Source organism: Amborella trichopoda, chromosome 10 (assembly GCF_054954075.1).
Source record: "Amborella trichopoda isolate Santa Cruz 75 chromosome 10, AtrichopodaSantaCruz75HAP2 v2.0, whole genome shotgun sequence".
NCBI lineage: Eukaryota > Viridiplantae > Streptophyta > Magnoliopsida > Amborellales > Amborellaceae > Amborella > Amborella trichopoda.
In genome coordinates this window covers 32417831-32441956 of record NC_142345.1, presented here as the reverse complement: position 1 = coordinate 32441956, position 24126 = coordinate 32417831, and the positions used below count along the sequence as shown (strand labels likewise).

Genomic DNA, 24126 nt, shown 5'->3' with positions numbered 1-24126 from the left:
TTAGGCCAAACTTTTATATAGAACTATAAACTCCCCCTTTTTATCACAAATCTTTTAACCTAGGTCCAAACTCCCAAAGACCTAGTTGAGCATATCCTCTACACGTAACCTTTAGGTTTAATCAAGATGAGAGAGAATGGGAGATATCCTAGGGTTGGGGCGTGCCCCCTCTATGAGCACAGAAAGAGAAGATGTTAGAGAGAGAAACCTTGAGAGTGGTGAGAGAGTGGGGCATGCCCCTTAGAGAGGGAGAGAGAGTTTAGAAAGAGAGAGAAATTGGTGCACATAATAGAGGAGGGAAGGTCCTCTATTTATAGAAAAAATTAGGTATAAGGTTTCTTAAGGTTTCCCATAGTTTGCCTCTTAAGTGAGAATGAACATGGACCATCGATCAAATGTGACTTGTGGGGTGAGAGATCTGAGTCATCCATTCCATAGATGAACCATCAATATTACAAAAGGTGCCTGAACCATTATATTCATTTTTTAAACCATTTTCCCATCAATAGAAATTAAATAAATTAAATCCAATCAAAATATTGTGTATACCATAAAATAGCTAAGCCTTCTCATACTTTCCACCAAATCTTTCGAAATATATCAAATCAATATCTAGTCAATATATTCCAACCATATGACCGCATGTCATATCTCACAAAATAAGGAAAGAGAACAAAGGGATGGGGGGTGCCACCTTAGAAGGGGCTTCATGGGCCCCACCTCCAACAACTATAGTGGGCCCATTTGTACAATGGGCACCCATGAAATTATATATATATATATATATATATATATATATAAACTAAAAATAATTTTAGAATATTATTTGAACATTTAAAACATTATAAAATCAATATATTTACTTTCATAAGCTCAACTTTTATAAATAAAATATCCAAAGATTTATAAAAATTTAAATAATAATTCTAAAATAATATTTATCATAAAACAAACATAATTAAACTAGTATAATGGGTAAATGATCCATATGGCTTAGGAATCAACAATCATGGGACACTCTACCTTCAATTGTAGACTACAAACCACACTTGCTTTATCAAACTGACCTAGTGTTTCCCATGACCCACAGTCCAAGCAGGGACTCAGTAGTGAGTCACCAAAGTTTGGCAAATGATCCAAGGGTTGCAATCCCAGTCTGTGGATTTCAGGTTCTCCCTTAGATACAGGTCAATGTCACCTAAACCTGATACGACTACAGCTCCTATGGCGCATAGAGGTATCTCTCGTACAAGCATACGCTTTACCCTGAAATGTGGCTTACTTTCCTGAAACGGTCTATCAATATGCATGTCGTGTGATGATACATAGATGAGGCTTTGGCCCTCGTCTCTGAAGGCCACCATCACACACAAGGGTCACATAGTCCCTCGGCTCCATCATCCGGGCATACTCGGACCTCATCAAGGGATGACCTATTAGAACCCTTATCGGTTTATACTCTAAACCCAGGTAACAAGGGTTTTTCCTAAGTGATTGGCCTAGATCGTCAAGCACAATCTGGTATCAGCAACTATCGTTTACTTAGTATAGTCCACGAGAGACCACGCTCCCACTGAGTTTATGTTCCATCATATCAAATGTTTCATCAAGCCTTTAAAGGCCACATAAACCCAACATTATGTACCGTGGATGGAAGATGAGATCGAAGAATGAGCAGTCCACTCTATGAGATAATGACAGTAAATGTAGAGGCTCTTCAAGATAACTACCTGTGTTTAAAGGGCAAGCTTTCTATGCTTCCCCTACAGAATAAAACTTATATACTTCCCTTTATCCAAGTGTCCATTCTAAATAGAGGGCTAAGATTGCCCCAATCACAATGTCACGTCTCTACACTATTTTATTTTTTATTTTTTTCTATAAACTATTTTGACACCAAATTTTGGATGTCTAATCCTCTATTAAACTTGTACTAGCGAAAAATATAAAAAAAATATTTTCAAAAAAATAAAATGACCAAAATATTTGTATAGTTTATCGAAAATTTTTTTTTTAATATTTTTTATAGGTGCGCCCCAATGAGAAGATGACACGTACCAAATTTCATATTCATACAATTTGTATAAAAAAAGCTAACAATAAAATACTTTCGAGATGTTGGATCTAAGATCAAACGATGAATGGCTCTCTTGATCAAAATTGGACGGTTGGATGGTAGGGGAAGCATAGATCTTCGATGATGTAGGGCAAGTATAAAAACCTTTCCCGTATTGATACAAATAATATTATGGCTATTTTAATTTTTAATTATTCTTTTGTTTATCTCTTCAAGAATAGAGTGCACATGGATAATTAGGTGGACATGAATTTATCTTGTGCATATTAATCAATTGGATTGGGTCAGTTTAAGAGTATAAATAGGGAAGAGAGAGGAAATAGGGAAAAAGAGATAAAATAGGACAAGTGTAAAGAGAGTTTTTCTTATTAATGTTTATCTTATTTTTAGTCTATTTAAAGGGAGGTTTCCCTTCATTGTAAAAGATGTTGATGAGTTAATAAAATTTGATCTCGTGAAGAGATTTTTTGCGGTGGATTCCCTTGCAGACTTTGAGATAGGGTATATTCTCTCAACCTTAGGGTGAATTCCCTTGTAGACCCTGAGATAGGGTATATTCTCTCAATCATTTTCGTTTTATTTTTTTGTTATTATTCTTTCCATCAAAGCTGCGTCAATTGGTATCAGAGCAAGTCCGATCTTGAGAGCAAGTTAGATCTTAAGAGCAAGTTAGATCAGAGCAACTTAGGTCCAGATTTTACAATGCCACAAAAAACGAATCAAGCTAATCCTGCTCCTATGGATGATTGTTGGGGACAAGTTATAAAAATTTTTACTAAAGCTCTAGAGGATTTTCGAACTGAAATACGTGAAATGAATCAAGAAATGAATAAGAGATTGCAGCGGTTGGAGAACAATCTTCCTCGTGAAGAAGGTACTCACAACCACATTCATCTTGCACCAGTAATTCTACGACAAATCCAGGGTGTTGATTTCAAGCATATTGAAGAACTTTATAAGCCAGATTCACTGTGTTCTATAGATAAGCTAGATCCGCCACATCCTATAAAACGACCACCAAATTTTGACATTAAAATCGATCTCCCAAAATTTCATAGTCACACGTGTTCATCAATTGAACTTGGTGTTTTTTGGAGCTGTACCCATTCCTGGTTAGGAATAATCAGCCCAAGCTCGTTGTAGGCATCAGTCTTGAAGAAAAAATATTGAGGCTCATGGTGGGACTTCATCACCAACTTTTGAGCTCGAGGTCGAGCTTCTCCCAGCCCGGGGAGAATGATGTAAATAATATTAGGGTTATTTTAATTTTTAATTATTCTTTTGTTTATCTCTTCAAGAATAGGGTTCACAGAGATAATTAGGTGGGCATAAATTTATCGAATTTATCTTGTGCATATTGATCAATTGGATTGGGTTAGTTTAAGAGTATAAATAGATAAGGTTAAATTAGGAGAGCTAGTTTATGAATGTAAAATAATAAGGTTCAATAAAATGTAGTTTTTAGGCTTTGGATAAAAAGGGATGGTACGTGAGGTTAAGGGAAGAGAGAGGAAATAGGGAAGAAGAGATAAAATAGGAGAAGTGTAGAGATAGTTTTTCTTGTTAATGTTTATCTTATTTTTTAGCCTATTTAAAAGGAGGTTTCCCTTCATTATAAAAGAGGTGGATGAGTTAATAAAAGTTGGTCTCGTGAAGAGATTTTTTACGGTGGATTCCCTTGCAGGCTTTGAGAGAGGGTTTATTCTGTCAACCTTGGGGTGAATTCCCTTGCAGACCCTGAGAGAGGATATATTCTCTCAACCTTTTTCGTTTTATTTTTTTGTTATTATTTCTTTCCATCAAAGCTGCGTCAATTGGTATCAGAGCAAGTCAGATCCTGAGAGCAAGTTAGATCATAGCAAGTTAGGTCCAGAGTTTACAATGCCACAAAAAACGAATCAAGCTAATGCTGCTCCGATGGATGATCGTTGGGGGCAAGTTATAGAAAAGTTTACTAAAGCCCTAGAGGATTTTCGAACTGAAGTACGTGAGATGAATCAAGAAATGAATAAGAGGTTGCGGTTGGAGAACAATCTTCCTTGTGAAGAAGATACTCATAACCACATTCATCTTGCACCAGTAATTCTACGACAAATCCAGGGTGTTGATTTCAAGCATTGAAGAAATTTATAAGCCAGATTCACTGTGTTCTATAGATAAGCCAGATCCGCCACGTCCTATAAAACGACCACCAAATTTTGACATTAAAATCGATCTCTCAAAATTTCATAGCCACGCGTGTTCATCAATTGAACTTGGTGTTTTTTTGGAGCTGTACCCATTCCTGGTTAGGAATAATCAGCCCAAGCTCATTGTAGGCATCAGTCTTGAAGAAAAAATATCGAGGCTCTTGGTGGGACTTCATCACCAACTTTTGAGCTCGAGGTCGAGCTTCTCCCAACCCGGGGAGAATGATGTAAATAATATTAGGGTTATTTTAATTTTTAATTATTCTTTTGTTTATCTTTTCAGGAATAGGGTTCATAGGGATAATTAGGTGGGCATGAATTTATCGATTTTATCGTATGCATATTAATCAATTGGATTGGATTAGTTTAAGAGTATACATAGATAAGTTTAAATTAGGAGAGCTAGTTTAGGAATGTAAAATGATAAGGTTAAATAAAATGTAGTTTTTAGGCTTTGGATAAAAAGAGATGGTACGTGAGGTTAAGGGAAGAGAGAGGAAATGGGGAAGAAGAGATAAAATAGGAAAAGTGTAGAGAGAGTTTTTCTTGTTAATGTTTGTCTTATGTTTTAGTCGATTTAAATAAAGGTTTCCCTTCATTGTAAAAGATGTGGATGAGTTAATAAAATTTGGTCTCGTGTAGAGATTTTTTGCGGTGGATTCCCTTGCAGACTTTGAGAGATGGTATATTCTCTCAACCTTGGGGTGAATTCCCTCTCAGACCTTGAGAAAGGGTATATTCTCTCAACCTTTTATTTATATTTTTTTTTGTTTTATTTTTTTTACATCACGTATTTAGAATGACTTTTAAGCAAGTCTATTTAACAACATATCCCGTGTACTCTTTCACTCGTTTTGGTTGAAAATAACTTGTACCTTTTGTCTTCAAGGTTCTTTCTCTCATATTTTTCTAGAAGCCAATGACTTAGTGGATCACTTAGTCAGCCAAATTTCGAGTTTCCTTACCATTGCTGTCTATTTTTATGCTTTGATACTGGTATTGTAAATGATACTTTTAAGCACACAATCAATAAAAGTTCATAATCTTGTGAAAAAAAAAAGAGAAAAAAAAGCAATGCAGTCTATGAGAGAAGAACAGTAAATGTAAAGGCTATGTGTAAAAAAGCTTTTACAATAGCTACCTCTATCCGTCGTTGATAATTTTTTTTTTTAATTTTAAAAATAGAAAATGTCAAATATAATTACTCTATGTTTTTGGATGATTACATGGGATTGAAAGGTGGCTTCTTTTTTATGGTCCCCATCTGTTTATTGGGTTATATATAGTTTGTGTAAGGCTAATGTGCGCCAATGCGTGCCACGTCTATATGAAGCCACATTTGCAAGTCTTTAAATAATCAAAATAAAGTGTACCTTCAAATAGTATCGAGAGATGTAGTTTCAATATTAAAATTTTTTTCAGCAGCTTTATAATATAATTTTATCTTTAATTATAAAATTTTAAAAAATAATGTATATCATCTTTTCAGTAGCTTTAAAATATAATTTTATCTTTAATTATAAAATTTTAAAAAATAATGTACATCGATTATAGTTATAAAAACTTGAAAAGTTTAAAAATTGACGGTGTTTTTATATTTAATTATGAAATTTAAAACTTCAAAAATAATATAGATCCATCATATTTATAAAAATTTAAAAATATTAAAAATTAACGGTTCAAAAATATATTATCAGATGTATTATTTTTAAATTTAAAAATATATCTCATGTTCATATATCGTGATGTAGAGATTATCAATTTAAAGATATTTAAAAATCAAAACAACCTCTTGTAATGAAAATTTTAAAGTGGGCTCTAATTTGATTGTAATGAAAATTTTAAAGTGGGCTCTAATTTGATTGGTTAGAGCCGGCTCTATATAAACTTTTTCCTTTAAAATTATCCTTCCCTAGAACGTTATCCCATCGCATGTTAGTTCGGAAGGCTCAGGAAAAGAAGCGCGCAAGGCCAACCTTCTCTGCGTGTAGAGAGAGAGAGAGAGAGAAAGCTCTCTCTCTCATGGCCATTTTAGGTCACCTCAAACCTAGCATTCTGCCGTCTCTCAGTAATGGCGCTTCTGCATTTCCAGGTACTTGTCTATTCCAGTTTACCCTAGCATTTTTGCTTTCTTTGTGTTTCCTTCAATTTTGCCGTCATTTCTTACTCTATTGATGTCACAAGTACCTTTTAGTGCACTTGTTTTCCTCCTTGCTCGATTTCAATAAGTTTTCTCCTGCAATTGTATTCTGGCCTCAGTTTTGAAGTGCTAGTTTTTCTCATCGATGTATTTGAAACAATCTGAAATTGTATTGTCCCTGAAGTATGCTTTTCTTGACATGGAAACATCAGGTAATCTAATGTCAGTTTCTTTCAAGTTTCCAGTTGTGCAAATCACTTCTGCCTTCCATTCAAAGTAATAGAAACCTAGAGTATTATAGAGAGAGAGAAAAGGTATCACATGAGTGAAGGGAACTCTTTGTAGAGAGAGAAAAAGGGGGTTTTGGGGAATAAAGAGATTGAGGGTTTCACTTGGTAAACCCTAGTTTCTTTTTGCCTTGCATTGGACTGGATTTCATCAACGTTTCAGTGACAGTGATAGTCGAAGGTAGCAAAGAAAGTGACGGAGATAGTCGAAGGTACCAAACTAAATCCCTCACAAATCGAATTTTCTTGAAGAGAACATTGTATATTTGTATTATTTGAGGATGAGAGATGGCATGAAGTGTCTGAGCACTTGAATGAAATCAACAACATAATTTGTCAACTTGATAGTATCGTGGTAAAGATGGATGCGGAAGCTAATGCGGTGACATTGTTTTGTTCATTACTAGAGTCTTATGATAATCTTGTTACTACATTGAGTTGTAATAAGGAAGAATACCTCAAATTCAATTCTCTTGCCAATGAGCTTCGAAAGTAGGCATTGATAGATGATTTGATGGGTTCAAGGATGGATGTTCTTATGGTAGGAGGATAGTTGGATGAATGGTTTGGCTCATAGCCAATCAAACTCAGGGAGCATTATGACATAGGTTGTTGGTTTTGTGGCAAGCCTGGCCACATAAAGAAAAAGTATTGGAAAAGAAAAAGGGTAAATTCCTCAAAGGGTTCCAGTTTAGTAATGGAATAGTAAGGTGAAGTCAAGAATGAGGTTGACTAAGTAGAAGAATAAACATCTTATTATATAGAAGAGGAGGTGTTGATGGTGGGATACAATCCCATGTACTATCAAAGTAGGATACTTGATAGTGCAGCCACACATCATATGTGTCGGCATAGATCGTGGTTTGATCTATATGAGCCATATGAGGGCGGTTTGGCATCAATGTGGCACAATTCAATGAATAAGATGATCGGTATATGCTCGATTCACATAAAAATGTATGATGATATGGTTCAGACATTTGAAACTGTGAGATATGCGCCGGATTTAAAGAAGAGCTTGGTTTCACTTTCCCCTGATATGGAAGGCTACAAATTTACCAGGGAAGGTGGAGTGCTCAAAGTTTCAAAGGGGCTCTAGTTATGATGGAGTGAGTCCGGGAAGGAAACTTGTATAAATTGTTGGGGAGCACAATTATAAATGACTTAGTAAATTTGGTTATAGAAGAAGAAGAAGCTTGATAACGGGCGCATGATTTGGCAATTGAAGATCCTGGTGGTGCAAAGCAAGGTCTTGATAAGGATATTCGGCAAGGTGGAGAAATTGAAGATTTGGGGCTTTCACAATAGAAGCACCTCATGAATTTCCTTCGGGCCAATGTACAAAATTTGGTGAAGGCAGGGCCAATGTGATTAGAGTGTTGTATATTACTCTAGCATTGGTTTTGATCATTGCCATGATTTGAGCAAAATTTTCCATCTCACTTGTTTATTGCCTTCTTGATTGGCTTGTGTCAGCCTAGGAAGTAAATGTTGGAATGAAGTGAAATGTGTACTTTGAAATTTAAGAAGTTTGGACAAGTATTGCCAACGTTTTGAGTATATTCAAGGCTTTGTGGGAACAACTAATGCAAAAGATCTCGTGGACATGAGATCAAGCACCAGTTGTGCTTGTAGTGTGCTAGAAATGATTTACATAGAACATGTATTAAGGCAAGATGGTCTCAAGAACTCAAGGATGAGAATGTAGAAGAAGGTGGAGTTTGTATAAGAAAAGCAAGCATAAAGGAAGATGAACAAGACATGCTCATGGAGATTATTGGGCTAGAGAGCTTGCGGCAATGGCCAAGTTCTCTAGGTTTTTCAACAAAAGAATAATCGAATATGGATGACACTTTAAGATGTGATTTTGCATCAAGGTAGAGATTGGTGGTGCAAAACATAGTTATCGGAATGTCCTACTTTGATATGCGATCCCTTTGAGGATTTCGATTTCGTCGCTCTCGAAAAGGATTTCTCAGGGATCTTGTTTTTTAAATTTTGGGATCTCGAACTCCACTGATAAGGATCCTTATTCCTGCTGTTAGGGACCTCGATCCCAATCTTAAATACCAAGACAACAACCAAATTGATGATTTTCTTTGTTTATAGGCAACTAGCAAAGCAACTATTGCTTGCTTGCTGTCAATAATGAGATCCCTACTTTAAAGAGTATACGTATCCTAGATTATCATACACTTGAAGGTTGGTAACAAGATCCAAAAAGCTGGGATCAAGATCCCAAAATGTTGGGAACAAGATCCTAAAAGGTTGGAATCTCAATCCTTAAGGGTATGTTTGATAAAACATGATAGTAAATGTTCATGGTTTTAGATATCTGGATAAAAGCATTGTTGACTTTTCGTATATCTTAATTGTTCATTATCTTGATCATTGATTTTTTTGGTCTGTTTGACAATTAACCATATCTATATATTTTGAGAATCTCTGCTTGCATTACATCACCCTCTCAACATGAAATTGTTTGGGTCAGGTTTCAGCTTCCCTCTCATGACCTCCTTTCTCATGAACTTCTCTCTCTGCTTGAAAATTTCATTCATGGCCTGTGGTTCATTTGGTCATTCAACCAGAACTTTTATCAAACAAAGCATCAGCCTCATCAAACGTTAAACCCAATTACCCATTGGGAGCCTCATCAAACCTTATGGAGCCACTATAAAGACTCCATTACCAATTGAGTTGGATCACTTGCACCATTCAGAGCATCCCTTTTGCATCCTTCTCTTCAGTAAACATCTTCAGCTGGGTCCTCTACTCAATCATGGTGACCTAAATTCATATGGCTAACAATCAGTGTGTTTTGACTAAAGAGAAACATCTAGCTTGCTATTTTCTGGCTATACCTTCTTGTGAGCTCCTTCAATGGCCGAAGGGGCAGCATCTCTCTGTTCTTGAACATGCTCTGATGGTGCTTCTTTTGTCCAGCATTTGTTTTGCCTTTGAAGCTCTTCGGAATGCTTTATCACCTTTCAGAATGCTTTGTCATCTTTCTCACTCAGAGAAAGAGGGGCGCGAAATCAAAACACCAAAATCCAATTGTAAAGAGAAATATAAAAGATTAAATTTCTCTATCACCTTTCTCTCTAAAATCGATGGGCCTTTGTAAATTGTCGTCTCTGAGAAGAAAGAATTCCATTGCGATGTATTGTCCAGCTAAAGCAATGATTTTTGGAGTTTTAAAGAGCAAGGGTTAGGGTTAGGAAAGATGGGAGGGTGGGACTTGTTTTAAAGAAGTCGTTTAGAGAGAGAAAGCCCAAAACGGAAGTGGGTTTCCAGGGATGGAGTGGGGAGCACGTCGTGATGGACTTGAAAAACGGAGAACCAAATCTCACAAAATTCAAGTCTGACTTGAATTTGTAGGATTCAGATAAGTATGTCTTATCTTAATATTAGATGATACTATTTTGGTCAATCAAACAAGTCAAAGACTCGTATCACATCCTTTAGGATCAAAATTATTAAAGATTCCACAATATCTTGAAATATTAGGATATTATGGGGTTGTCAAACATACCCTAACATTTAGGGATCTCGATCCCTAACATGTGCATTGTACAGACGGCGTTTCCAACCATAGGGATCTTTTAGCATTTCACGATCCCTTGCTCTTGATTCCGATCCTGGTACTGTTCCTGCACCTGATCCCAACAACTATGGTATAAAGTCACCTCCCATTTATCCTAAGGTATTTCTCTCAGTCTCTAAGGGTATTAGGTTACCTCCCATTTGTATAAGGTTGAGGCTGTAAACAATCAAAGTAAAGCTCACCTTCAAATAGTGTCGAGAATTGTGGTTTCAATATTGGAAATCTTTGTGATAGCCTTAAAATATATTGTCATCTCTAATTATAAAATTTAAAAAGCTTCAAAAATAGTGTAGATCGAGTAGATATTTAAAAACTTGAATATCTTGAAAATTGACAGTAAAAAAAGGCATTACAAGATCCAGTATTTTCAGAACTTGAAATCCATATTTTTATCATGTCCATGCATCTTGAGGTCGAGATGATTATTTGAGGATTTTTGAGCATCCATACAACCTCTTCTAATGAAATTTTTGAGGTGTGCCTTAATTTGATTGTTTAAAGCCTCACACTAATATAAACATTTTCCCAAGTAAAATGAACTTTATGGGTTATGAAGTGATAATAGAAAGAAAAAGGGTATCACGTGAGTATGAGGGAGGTCTTTGTAGAGAGTGAAAAGGGAGTTTTGGTGAAGAAAGAGATTGAGGGTTTCACTTGGTGAACCTAGCTTCTCTGTGCCTTGCATTGAGTGGGATTTCATTGGCTTTTCTTGGTGGCAACGGAGATAGTTGAAGGTAGCAAAGAACGGAGTCGATTGATAGTTTTTTTGTGGTAGTAAAAATTATTTTGAGCTTTTTCTTTACCATTGTAAGGTAATTTCTACATATCCAAAACTTGTAATTCTTTCATTGATAGTGAGTCATGTCCTTGCCAATTGCCTAGTAGATGTCGCCCGATTTTGGGTGAACCACGTATATTTTATGTTGATAGTGCTTTGATTATGGTCTGTGGTGTGTGGTTGTGCCATTGGAGTTTCTAGTTTATTTTCTCTTGATTTCATCATATTTTTATCAAATTTACTGCACCATGTTCGATTATTGGGGTGTATGGATTTCTTGGAATTGATTTGCTGGTTATAGGTGAGTTGGTTTCAAGGTGTTAGATTTATTGTAGTGGGGGGTTCATTGCAACAAGGAGTGGTCGAGCTAGCCTCGGTTCCTAACAATAGTTGATTAAATGATTTAGACTTGGTGGTCATGGGTATTTGACTAGTTGTTCTCAATCATTCTTTTTCCAATCTGCCTGGTTTAATGATTAAAATGAGGGTAAGGAGGTTTTATATTTCCTGTAATACTTCCAATTCTCCAAATTATGTTAATAGGATGAACTTTTGGGTTTCACCAAAAGACATTTGGTCAATTTTAGAGTTGGTTTGGTAGTTAAGGTGTTCAAGGGCCGCAGCCTACATTACAATGTTATGGTTTGCGTCCATTATTGACCTAAGAAGAGAAAATGTTTCTCCCCACAATTCTTTCAGTTTCCAACTTACAAAACTTACTCCTGAAATTTCTGAATGACTCACGCACTTCTTTTTAATAATCCAGTGTCTGTTACAGTTTCCACTGACCTTGTAAATCTCCTCTTTCCAAGTTAGTTACAAATGCCAGTAATTAGACAATAGATGTTACCTTAAATCCTATAACTCTAATCACACCCCTATGTCCCATAACTGTACAAATGGTCAGCATTGCCCAGCCCTTCGGTGCAATCGTGTAGCACGATGAAAAGTAGTCCTCTGATTTCTAACTCTACACCCCAGAAGAAAGCCATTCCTTAGAGTTGAGTTCTAAAGAAGGTAGGGTATCTTCATTATCAACAATAGTAAAGGCCCTAAATGCTGTTAAGGGAGCTCAACAGTCACTTTGAGATTGCTGAAGAGACACTATCTCCTTAGAAAAACCGTATGGTTTACTATAAGAGGAAGTCTTTGCAATCTAGTTTGTTCATGACAATTAGGGGAAGCATCTGTGGTCCAAGAGGCCATAGTAAAAGGTGTGTATTGATTGCTATAAAAATAGAAGAAAGGAAGCAGAAAAGAGTTTGGGTTGTTTAGTAAGTTAAAACTAGGGGTTATGAAAAAAGGAAGAAAGTTAGGGGTTATGTCTTCTGATATCTATCATGTTACTTTAGATTTAAATTTGCCAACTTCAATCAACCTGTGAGCCTCACCTGGTATGTTTTATTGTTTCAAAATTTTGGGCTCAATACTTTGTGTTTCGGTATACTTGAGGAGAATGATACAATTTGTTAACTTGGTTGCACTATGAGTTCATGGCTGTTAGCTTAGTTTACATTGTCATGCTGCTTATGTTCATCATCTCTTTACCTTTTTTAAATTTTGATTTATTTATGTCTGGAATAGGTTTTTAATCTAATTTACCATCAACTAACTGCAGGATGTAAGCATTTTGTTAGTTATGGTTTGAATTCATTCATTCAAGTCTCCCCAAGAACTTTTCTATATGGAAAGAATGATGTGAGGACATCACAGGAAGTGTTATCTGCCACAACAAATAAATCAGGTTTATTTCAAAAGATGTCATTGCTATTGTCAATACTTGATCTTAGAACTTGTTCATTTAGTTTCTTGTCTCAATTGTGCTTTTTTCGCTACATATGGTTGTTTCAAATTATCATATTTTTTAACAGTCTAAATGATGCTCTGTCTCAGCATCGACAGATGTTGTGAAAGAAAAAGACCTGGACAAAACGTCTGAGGAGCTCTACATGAGTGGAAATGCCATTAGGCAACGATTTCTTGAATTCTATGCCTCTCGTGGTCATAAGGTTCTTCCAAGTGCATCCCTTGTGCCAGACGATCCTACAGTCCTCCTAACAATTGCTGGAATGCTTCAATTCAAGCCCATATTTCTTGGACGAGTATGTATCGTATTGCTTAATTACCTTGATGATTAGGTAGAAATTTGTTGAATACCCTTATCCCTCAGTGACACTCTTTGCTTGTATTTTCTCAACTTCCATTAGTTTTCCACATTGTAAAGTGCAAGGTGTTTTTTGTCTTGTACGGTTTTTTTGCATCACCATATGTTTAAGTGTACTATCGGGATTCAACTGATGGCTGATTCAAGCACTACATTGTCTAGCGTGGATTATAAGAAAATGAAACTAGATTATTTGTGAGTAACATTATTGTAACATGCATGGAAAACTTCCAACATTTCCACTTGATGGGGTTAGTTTACATCTTGATATATCTGAAGTTTGATTCAAAAGCTGAACTTTTTCTCTCCCTTCTAGATATGTTTTCTGGATTAAGTGAATTTATTGCTAAAAGTATGAGATGCTTATGAATATTGAATGTAGTTTGATAGATTAATGGATGTTGTTTGGTGAATGTTGAACTACATTGTTCTTGTTCTTTTGATCTTGGCAGTGACATTTATCATTCTTATCTATCCCAATATTGAAATTATTCTTAATGTTTTTACATAACATGTTAAAGCAGAGGATGGTGCATTTTACGGTGAGCTATTTTGTATTACACTAGTTGTTGGCAGGAATGCATATTTAATGTCTAGCCTTTGTATCTACTAATGGTAGGACTTGTATGTTATCCATTACAACAACAGTTATGAAATGTGTTGTGCAGGCATCTAGGCAAGTTGCTCGTGCTACAACAGCACAAAGGTGCATACGCACAAATGATGTGGAAAATGTTGGCCGAACATCACGGCATCACACCTTTTTTGAGATGCTTGGCAACTTCAGCTTTGGGGATTATTTCAAGAGGGAGGCAATTCATTGGGCTTGGGAACTCTCTGTAAAGGAGTATGTATAGATATTTATGGCTGCTATATAATAATAAAATGTCTTTCCATCCTAACTAAAACATTATTGCTCCCTTAATTAGATATTGATATTTATAGTGTGCTGTGGTGCTCTTCTAATTAGATATTGATATTGATATTTATAGTGTGCTGTGGCAACCATATCTTTTCCCTCTTATGATCTTCTTAATTATTTTAAAATGAAATTATTAAATGCAATGGTCCTTTGTATATGGGCATGTATATCGGATTTTGGATCGAGCCTCATCGACCAATGATTATAACATGAGATATGGATCAACATTTGAGAACCTCCAGGTATCTTAGTGAGTGAATTCAAAAATTCAAATGTAATTGTTCACAAATTTGATTGTTTTTTTCTTATGTCCAACTTAGAGCTACTATTACTTCTAAAATTTCGTTGGTGCAGTTTATCTCTTAAAAGAAGGGTTTGAGAAGGCACTTATTATAGAAATTACACCATCGTAGTTAAGATTGGATAAGCTATCCAAAATTATATTGTCCCAGTCGGCCTTCTTGCATTCAGATTCTGCATAAAAGCTGGTTGTCAAACATTGGATATTTGTATTGTAGTCCTAATGCTTGACTTCTGAGCCAAGAGCTGGTGTAGTGAGTGGTAGGTGATCCAAGGACTTGTAGCTCATTAGTGCAAGCAATACTGATGGTCATTGTTGAAACAGTTGGCCGCCTAGGCAGCCATGCTGCCAAAACACCTTGGGGTGCCTTAGGTGGGCATTCTAGGCATGCTTGCTCCTAGGTACCTGCCTGGGCGCATCGCCCAGGCCTAGGCGGCCAAACTAGGAGGGTGGTTCTTGGGTGGCCGGCCAGGGCTTGCGCCTCGTCCAGGTGTGGAAATACCATTTGTTGAGGGTTTTTTTGAAAAAAAATTGTTTTTAAAGGTGGGTTTTAGGTTCATTTGAAACCTAAACCTGCTAGTGCCCATTTTAGAGAGAGAAACCTACAAAAAATAGATTTTGTAATTTTCATTGGATCGAAGTGTTTCTCAAAGTTACGGGAAATGGATCCAAACATCACTCATTAAGATTAGATTTAGTTTTGGAGTTTTTTAGGCCTATTAGACAGTGTTTTTGAAGATTTTAGCACTAGAAAACATCTCAGAGATGGAAGCTTGAAGATCGAACAATCAAAGTAAGTGCAAAACTTTAATTTTTAGATTGCTTGTATTATTTTGAGATGTCTTCTTCACGATCTAGCTGAAGTGGTGATCCGAGCTGGAAATATGATTATGGATATAACCCGAATCCGAATGACAAAATTTGCATACGATGCATTTGATGTGAAAATGACACAAAAAGGGCCATAAACCAGTTTAAGAAACATCTTGCTGGTATTAAGGGGAATGTTGCCCCTTAACGTTCTTGAAGCTATCAGAGAGAAGATTAACCAATATATGAGTTCAGTAAAACACAAATAGGAATAAAATCCTTGTCATTTGGATAGGTCTATTTCTGATACTGCTAGAAGAAGTGAACGGGTTGGAAGTATGGTTATAACTCACAATCAAACGATAGAAATTGTGTAAGGTGTAATTTTTGTGAAAAAGATACTAATGGGGTATTAATCTATTCAAGAAACACCTTACCGGTATTAAAGGGAATGGTTCTTCTTGTAAAAAGGTTCCTGAAGCTACTTGGGATGAGATTAGACAATATTTGAATTTAGTAGAACCAAAAAAGGAAGAAAATGAGCCATGTTGTATGGAAATATATTCTCCAGGTTCTCCTAGAAGTGGTGATCCGGGTTGGAAGTATGGTCATAACTCGAATTCGAATGACAAAAATCGTATTAGTTGTAATTATTGTGGAAAGGATACTAATGGGGGTATTTATCGGTTCAAAAAGCACCTTGCCGGTATTAAGGGAGATGTTGCCTCATGTAAAATGTTCCTGAGGCTACCATGTAGGAGATTATACAATATTTGAGTTTAGGAAAGCACAAAAAGAAAGAAAATGGTGAAGAGGCACCAGTTAAAGTAGCTAAAACTCATAGGGCTTCATCTGCACAGAGTAAGAGGGAGGTAGAAGAAGAGGAGGAAGAGGCAGATTCAGAAGAAACAGAGAAGGACGAACGTTATATTGAAGATGGAAATGACTTTGATGATGATAGTCTCGATTCTGATGCATATGATGAGGCTTACCCACGCCTTCTGATGATGATGACTGAAGAATGAAGATGCTTGACTCTTGGTATTGACTATTGAGTCCTAGACTGTATATTTTCTGAATTTCTGTATATTTTCTTGTTCTTATTTTTAGTTTTTAGTTTCTACTATCTAACTCTTTTGTGTAAGCGTGTATGGTTTTAGCATTGTATGAAAATATGGATTATGGACTATCTAAATTCTCCTCATTCATGGCAATATGGATTATGGATTATAGATTATGTGTTATATAGTTATACTATTAGACTTAGACACTTAAACTAAGATTTTTCTTTCTACTGGGGGGTCCAGGTTCTAGGCGCCTGCCTAGGTGCTGAGCGGCCTGGATGTCCCCGGCCGCCCAGCGTTTTTTGAAACACTGGGTAGCGCCCCGGTGCAACTTGGTCGAGGGTGGAAAATGGACCACTATCAAGGGCAAAAAAGTACTTTTTACCTGTGAAAATGAGGGATTTTGTTTTTCTTGTGTTTGGGGGGTGGGGGGTGGTACCAGTAGTGCCACCGAAAATAAAATAAAAAAAAGGCATAAGGCCCCTTGAAAAAATAAAAAATTAGTTAAGGTCTATAAAAATGGCTTAGGGCTCAAGGCCCTTTTCTCTTGCTCACAGTGTCATGGGTTCTTTCTCTACGTATAAAAAGAGGAGGAAAAAGAAGATGCCATATAATTATTCGATGTGAGGCCTCTCTTTCACACACGGACCTATATGTTCTCACTCTACATATAAGAAGATGAAAAAGAAGAAGATGACTTCCAAGTGTTCGATGTGATCTCCCCTCCCCTCGCAAGAAAAAAAATAATAACGCGTATCTAGGCTCCCCCCTCTTTTATTTATTTATTTAACATTGCTGATGGCCGTTGGGTACCAATAAAAATTGGAATCCTACTTTTTTGAGATAATATTGTCAACATAAGGGACTGATTTCTAGAAGTAGAAATAGTTGGAAGACCAGTTGTTTATCCAGTTAAGGATATGCCTTTCTTGGTTGTATTAGGGTTCTATTCCTAGGGATTAAAACACTTCATTGTGCGAAGCTCTCTTGTCAAGTGATTGATGACCCCTTGATTCAAATACCCGAGAAGGACACTACTTGAGGATCTGAGGCCTCACTTCTGAACCTAGCAACAACTAGAGATGTGTTAGCATCCATTGAATTTCAGTGGATACAAAAGATGGACGCATAACACATTTAATTCTAATATGTTATGTTTTTCTAGTTGTGTAGAAGATGAACATATTTCCTTTGAGCACTTTGGAAAAAAGAAGTTCTTTTGCGTGACTATCATATGCACAAACTATAGTTGTTGGAAATGCCTGTGATCCGAATTGTTTAAGGAATTGAAATCACTTGTGGTGATGCAAAAGGAGTATGGGAAATTAAATCAGATCTTCTTTCAGTCTTAAACAAACAAAAAACTCGGCAATAATGGAGGAAATAAGTGGCTGTAAATCAAGCTAAAAATGAGAGGAACCCTTTCTTATAATACAAGCCTATCTCCTCAATATATGCCCCAAAATAAAAATAAATGAAAAACCCATAAGTACTCTTTATTCAACATTCTCTTTCTCTCTCTCTCTCTCGCTCTTTGACTCCCGTGCTCCATAAACCCATAAATCTATCCCAAGTCATACAAATCCCTTCTCTCTCCAAGTCAAAAAATCCCATATCTCCTCAATATATGCCCCAAAATAAAAATAAATAAAAAACCTATAAGCACTCTTTATCCCACATTATCTCTCTCACTCTCTGTCTGTCTCTTTCTCTATCTTTGACTCCCATGCTCCTTAAACCCATAAATCTATCCCAAGTCATACAAATCCCTTCTCTCTCCAAGTCAAAAAATCCCAGAACTCCCAACACGGGTAGATCTCTTTCCCCTCACGTTAACTACTTTTATCCACTTTCTTTATCTACATTACCCATACCTATGAAACTATGGAAATGGCTATCCTACCCCCTATTCATTAACTAAATTCCCCTTTAGTCCCCTCATGCCTTAGTACAAAAATTAGCCAACAAAAAAAATAAAAATACAACCATACCACTAATAAAAAAAATAAAGTACAATAAAGTTTGGAATAAATCAATTTTTCTGAATTCAATTTGCATCATCCTCCCCAATTTGGTGAAGACTCGACTCAGTTGGGTTGGCATCACCATAGAACACGAAAATATGTTAAACATTGAGGATTGGGGAGATATTCCATCCGCTTGGCAACTCCAAGTCATATGCATTGTCATTGATCTTCTTCTTGATCCAACGAGGTGCAATCTTCTTGGCTTTGAGCTTTTCATAGGTGCCAACAGGAAACCGTTCTAGTATTAGATACACCATCACGAGATCTCCAACTTTGAACAGTTGCACACGACATTGTCGATTCACAGCATCCTGGTACTTGTCATAGCTCTCCTCCAACTTCCTTCGAACACTCTTATGTAACTTCTTTAGATATTTAGGCATGCTCGCGACATCTGGATCTGCAGTCTCACATTGCAGATAAAGGAATTAAATATGAAAATGTAAAGGAGACATACCATAAACCATTGAAAAAAGTAGTCTTCCCAGTAGACCTATTTGGAGAATTATTATAAGCAAATCAGCTTGAGGTAATATCAAATCCCACACTTTCACATTTTCTCCAACCAAACTCCTTAGCATGTTGCCCACACTACTATTGATCACCTCGGTTTGGCCATCTATCTGGGAATGATAAGCACTATTGGACTATAACATAGTAGTTTTCGCCCATAAAGTCATCCAAAATGGCTAAGCAAACGGGTATCACAGTCTGAAGTAATGGTCTTGAGAAGCCCCATGTAATGGCACTATCTCCTTAAAGAAGAGAATAGCAACCATCTTAGCATCTGTGGTGCTCTTGCATAGTATAAAGTGTGCCATCTTATAAAATTGTTCAGCGCCACCATAGTGGAATCACATCCCCATGATGTCCTAGGCAGCCCCACAATGAAATACATTAAAAAATCAACCCAAGGTGCAGTCAAGATAGATAATGGTGTGTAAAAGCCTATGTTTTGAGAATGTCCCTTTGCCACTTGACATACTCTATAGTTGTCGACAATACGATACACATCCCTTCGCATGTGTGGCCACAAATATTGCTCCTGCACCAAGGCAAACATTATCTCTGCCAAAATGACCACCAGGGCCTTCTTCATGGCGATCAAATATTATATGCTCTTGTAAGTATTAAGAATACATATAGCTGTGCATCATAAAACAATATCCATCAAATAAAGTGAATTGCTAGTAATGATTACTTGAACTGCACTTTGACATCATAAGGCTGAAATATGGTTCCTCCAAATATGCTTCTTGAATAGTTTGAAGACCCACTACATTCAAAACCAAGGTGAGCAAGAGGTATGAATGTCAGCTCAACGCATCAGCCACTCAATTCTGATCCCCTGATTGGTGCCGAATAGTGAATATGAACTCTTGCAAGTAAGCCACCCACTTGGCATGTCGTGCACTAAGCTTCTTCAAGTTACTGATGTGCTTCGATGCATAATAATCAGTATATAGGATAAATTCTCTCTGCATTAAATAATGTCGCCGTTATTTTAAGGCTTGGATAACTGCATATAACTCAACATCATATGTGGAACACTTTCTTCTTGCCTTGAAAACCTTGTTGAAATTTGGCAATGCAAACATTGGAACATGTCGTCTTCTCTTTAATGGTTCAAAAGTTTTGTTTTCAGCTGAAGTCCAATGGAAAGCATCATTCGTCAATCACTCGGTAATTGGGGCCATAATACTACTGAAATTTCTAATAAACATCCTATAAAAAGTAGTCAGTCCATGGAAACTTTGCACTTCTGTTACTGATTTTGGAGCTGGCCACTCTACTATAGCACGCACCTAGGATCTACCTTCACCCCATTTGAAGATTCAACATAGCCTAAAAATCCTAGGCTATTAGTCAAGAAGCTACACTTTTTGAGATTGGGGCCATAATACTACTGAAATTTCTAATAAACATCCTATAAAAAGTAGTCAGTCCATGGAAACTTTGCACTTCTGTTATTGATTTTGGAGCCGGCCACTCGACTATAGCACGCACCTACTAAGGATCTACCTTCACCCCATCTGAAGACTCAACATAGGCTAAAAATCCTAGGCTATTAGTCAAGACGCTACACTTTTTGAGATTGACGTATAGCTTCTCAGCCATTAGCACTGTTAGTATTTGGCGAAGATGATTAACATGGGTATCGACATTTACACTGTAAACAAGTATATCATCGAAATAAACCACCACAAATTGGCCAATAAAAGGTCCTAACACTTCCATCATCATGTGCCTGAACGTTCAAGGTGCATTTGATAGGCCAAAAGGCATCATCAACCACTCATACAACCCACTCTTCGTCTTAAAATCGGTCTTCGATTCATCTCCATCGCGTATGCGAATTTGATGGTAGCCACTTCTCAAGTCAATTTTTGAAAATACAGATGCCCCAACTAACATGTCAAACATATCATCTAACCATGGAATAGAAAATCGGTATTTAACTGTTAATTTGTTAATTGCCATGCTATCTACACTTCCTCCATGATCCATCTTTCTTAGGGGTAAGCAAAGCTGGTACTACACATGAATTCATGCTAACCCATAATCCCCTTTGGCAACAACTCATCCACTTGGCTCTGGAGCTCATCATGCTCTTTAGGGCTCATTCTATAAGCTGGTAGGTTAGGTAAACTTGACCTAGGTATGAGTTCTGTTCAATGTTATATATTCCTCATAGGTGGCAAGCCAACAAGTAACTTATCTGGCACAAGGTCCTCTAACTCCAATAAAAGTGGGTTTAAGAGCTTCGGGCACTAAAACAAGCAGCCCCAAGTCCTTTCCCACAAGTGCATAAATCAGCTCGGTCTCCTCACTTGTTTCCATAAATTGTCGGAGTGAGAGAAGAGCCACACCCTCCTCTCTAGAAGACTTGGGTGGAGTCTCCTCACGCAAGGGCAATAATACCACCTTGTGACCATCCTTCCAAACGTATAGGTGCTATGTTTAGCATTATGGATGGTCTTTCGATCATACTGTCAGGGACGTCCTAGGAGTATGTGGCAAGCATCCATTGGTGCAACATCACACCAAATCATAGTTACGCAAATCTCTCTGTTGGGGTCGCGGTTTCGGTTCCGGTTTCAGTTCCGAATCTTGATTCAATGATTCCGAAAAGGAATCTTCATAGTCACCATTTCCTGGAACTTAGGAGTCCCGATTTTGTAAGTTAGGAATCTCGTTTCATGCCTTTTTTGGAATCTCAATCCCATTATTTGTGGAATCTCGGTCCCGAGTTTTTCGAATCTTGATTCCAACATTTATTGAATCTTGATTTCACATCTGTTTATTCTTGATTCCACATGTGATGAATCTTGATTTGTTATGGTTTTGAATCTACAACATAAAATTCCTCGGTTTGTAGGAGCAAGGAACTGCGACTCAATTAACATGGAATTTTACTTTGACCTCCATAAGATACCTGTTTGATGTCTAAATCTCACTGTACCCATGTGTTGTTTTTAATTCATGCATTAATGTATCCATGTGTGTGCTTGATGTTGAGACTGAATTTCTCCCTTACCACAATGGCTTAAGGTGAATGAAAGCAAAAAAGTAATAATAAAATAAAATAAAAATAATTCATAGTACGTAACGTTTAATTTTCGGAAATGGTTGCCACCTTTTAAAGGTAGTTGGAGTAGAAATTAGTGCGAATGCTTCTAATAGTGCTAAGACTAGCTCGAATCTCATTTCTAATAGAGTCAGGATGGATTGCTTTTTAAGTATAATTGGTAACTACAACACAGACAATAAATTCCATGGCATAGAGAAAATCGTAATTTGTCTGTAAATTAATGAAGTCAATAGCACAATTTAGAAATACATGGGATAACATTTGTATCTTTTGTAGGTAATTTCCCTAGTGGACAACTTGACCCTAAGTTCCATAATCTACACATTGACTTCAAATCTGAGGAACCCTTCTACAAGTTTAATAGGAGACATTTGACATCGATTGCTTAAGTAGCTTCTAAGTCGATAAAGCGAGAGATGTCGTTGATTTTGGGAACTTGTTTATATGGGGCTTCGTTCTTGACTCCATAAAGTTACAAATTGCAATTGCCAGTTGGGATCAAACTTGATTCTAAACTAATATGATTCCCGATTCCAAAGTGGCATGAATTGCGGTTCCACGTACGTCAAAAACTGGATTCCAAATATGTGGGAATCTCAATTCCAAATTGATGTGAATATCGGTTCCCCATACGTTAGAAACTCGATTTCTAGGATTTCAAAATCTCGATTCCTTGGGGGTCAATTCCAAGGAGGCCAGAATCTTGATTCCATTTTGGCCAATTCCTGATTCCCAGAAAATAGGAATCTTGCTCCCCGCGATTCCCATTGCATGGACGTTGATTATGAAAACATGAATCTTCTGGCCAGCCGCGATTCCGATTTCTAAAGTGATTCGGGTTCCCAAGCGTTCCAACAACTATGCTCCAAACCTCATCCTTATAGAAACTACCAATAGAAAATTTAATTAGGCATCAAGAAGTAACAGGTACCAGCCTCCGCGCTTGAACTGTGCGACCTTGTAAAGATGTGGATGCTTTCCGACTTTGAGATTCAACTTGTCTACCATCTGTTGAGAGACCAATGTCGCGCAACTCCTGCGGTCGATGATGGCTTTGCAAACCTTGCCATTACACGTACACTGGGTGCGAAATATGTCAGTCCTCAGCAAACACTCTACTTGTGGGGTGCACGTGGCATTGAGAAAACACGTCGAGCCAGCAATGTATCCCCTTGATCAGCCACCATTTCATTGACCGATCATCAAAATCATCCCCATTTTCAGCCTCAATCACAGGGTGTTCTTCATGGCCTTCCCCTTCCTCAGCATCATATTTGGGTTCTACCAAACTGGCAACGGTGCTGGGCTGCATTCAATGGGGACTCTGCAGCTCGGTGCCCCAGCTCATTGCACCTAAAAAACCTCGGAGCAGCAGCCTCTTGGGCTTGGGTTCGTGCTTGATATCGGAAGCTGGGCCATCTTTTGCTGCAGGAACTTCCTAGATTGTGATGATCCCGCACTGGGTGTGGTTCGGTGTGTGGCTGCCCCCTTGCTTTGTCGTTCCTCCACCTTTAAGGCGGCTTGATAGGCTGCCAGCCCCAAAACATAACATGCTGCCTTTTGACCCTTAGTCTCCTCTAACCCATTACGCAAGGCCAAGCATTAATACCCCTTTGTATACTCCGAAACAGACTCTATACCCTGATGCAACCTGTGGAACTGTTGGTATAATGTTTGTGAATAGCTTGGTGGGAGAAACTGCTAACGCATCCTTGCTTTCATCTTGGCCCATGAGCTGTTCTTTTTTGTGCCGTTTCGAACTCGTGCTTCTTGAACTTGATCCCACCATAATAATGCAAGTCCCTTAGGTTTAAGAGCCATACGTTTGACCACCTTTGAATCATAATTTTCTTTCCAATCAAAGAAGCGCTCAATCGTGGTCAATCAGTTCAAAATTATTATGGGGAAAGATTTTCATAAAATTTAGGGAGATCAATTTTAATACCTTAATCGGACTCCTTACGCACATATCTCTGTGCATCTTGATGCCGATCATGTGAATCCTCCCTGTCCCTATCCTTACGCAAGTCATATCAGACTCAGGGTGGTTGGCTACCCGACACTTCATCAGATTCACGCTCCCATCGATGCCGTCGCGCATCGAGCAAATTTGGATGATCACACACATCATCAGCTTGCTCCCTCTCAAATTCAGGCCTCACTCCATGCCC

General features: G+C 37.4%; 1 protein-coding gene across 2 annotated transcripts in view; it reads left to right on the top strand.

Annotated features, from left to right (window-relative positions):
* Positions 1-6193: 6193 nt before the first annotated feature.
* EMB1030 (Alanyl-tRNA synthetase, class IIc) overlaps positions 6194-24126 on the top strand; it is a 77243-nt gene continuing 59310 nt past the window's right edge. For both annotated transcript variants that reach the window (XM_088848761.1, XM_011629653.3), the window contains exons 1-4: positions 6194-6358; positions 12694-12819; positions 12969-13177; positions 13908-14086. Coding sequence is in view for 1 of the 2 variants with exons in the window: in XM_011629653.3 (XP_011627955.2) it covers positions 6199-6358; positions 12694-12819; positions 12969-13177; positions 13908-14086 (674 nt within the window). In the remaining variant the exon portion in view is untranslated. The remainder of the gene's footprint in view (positions 6359-12693; positions 12820-12968; positions 13178-13907; positions 14087-24126) is intronic.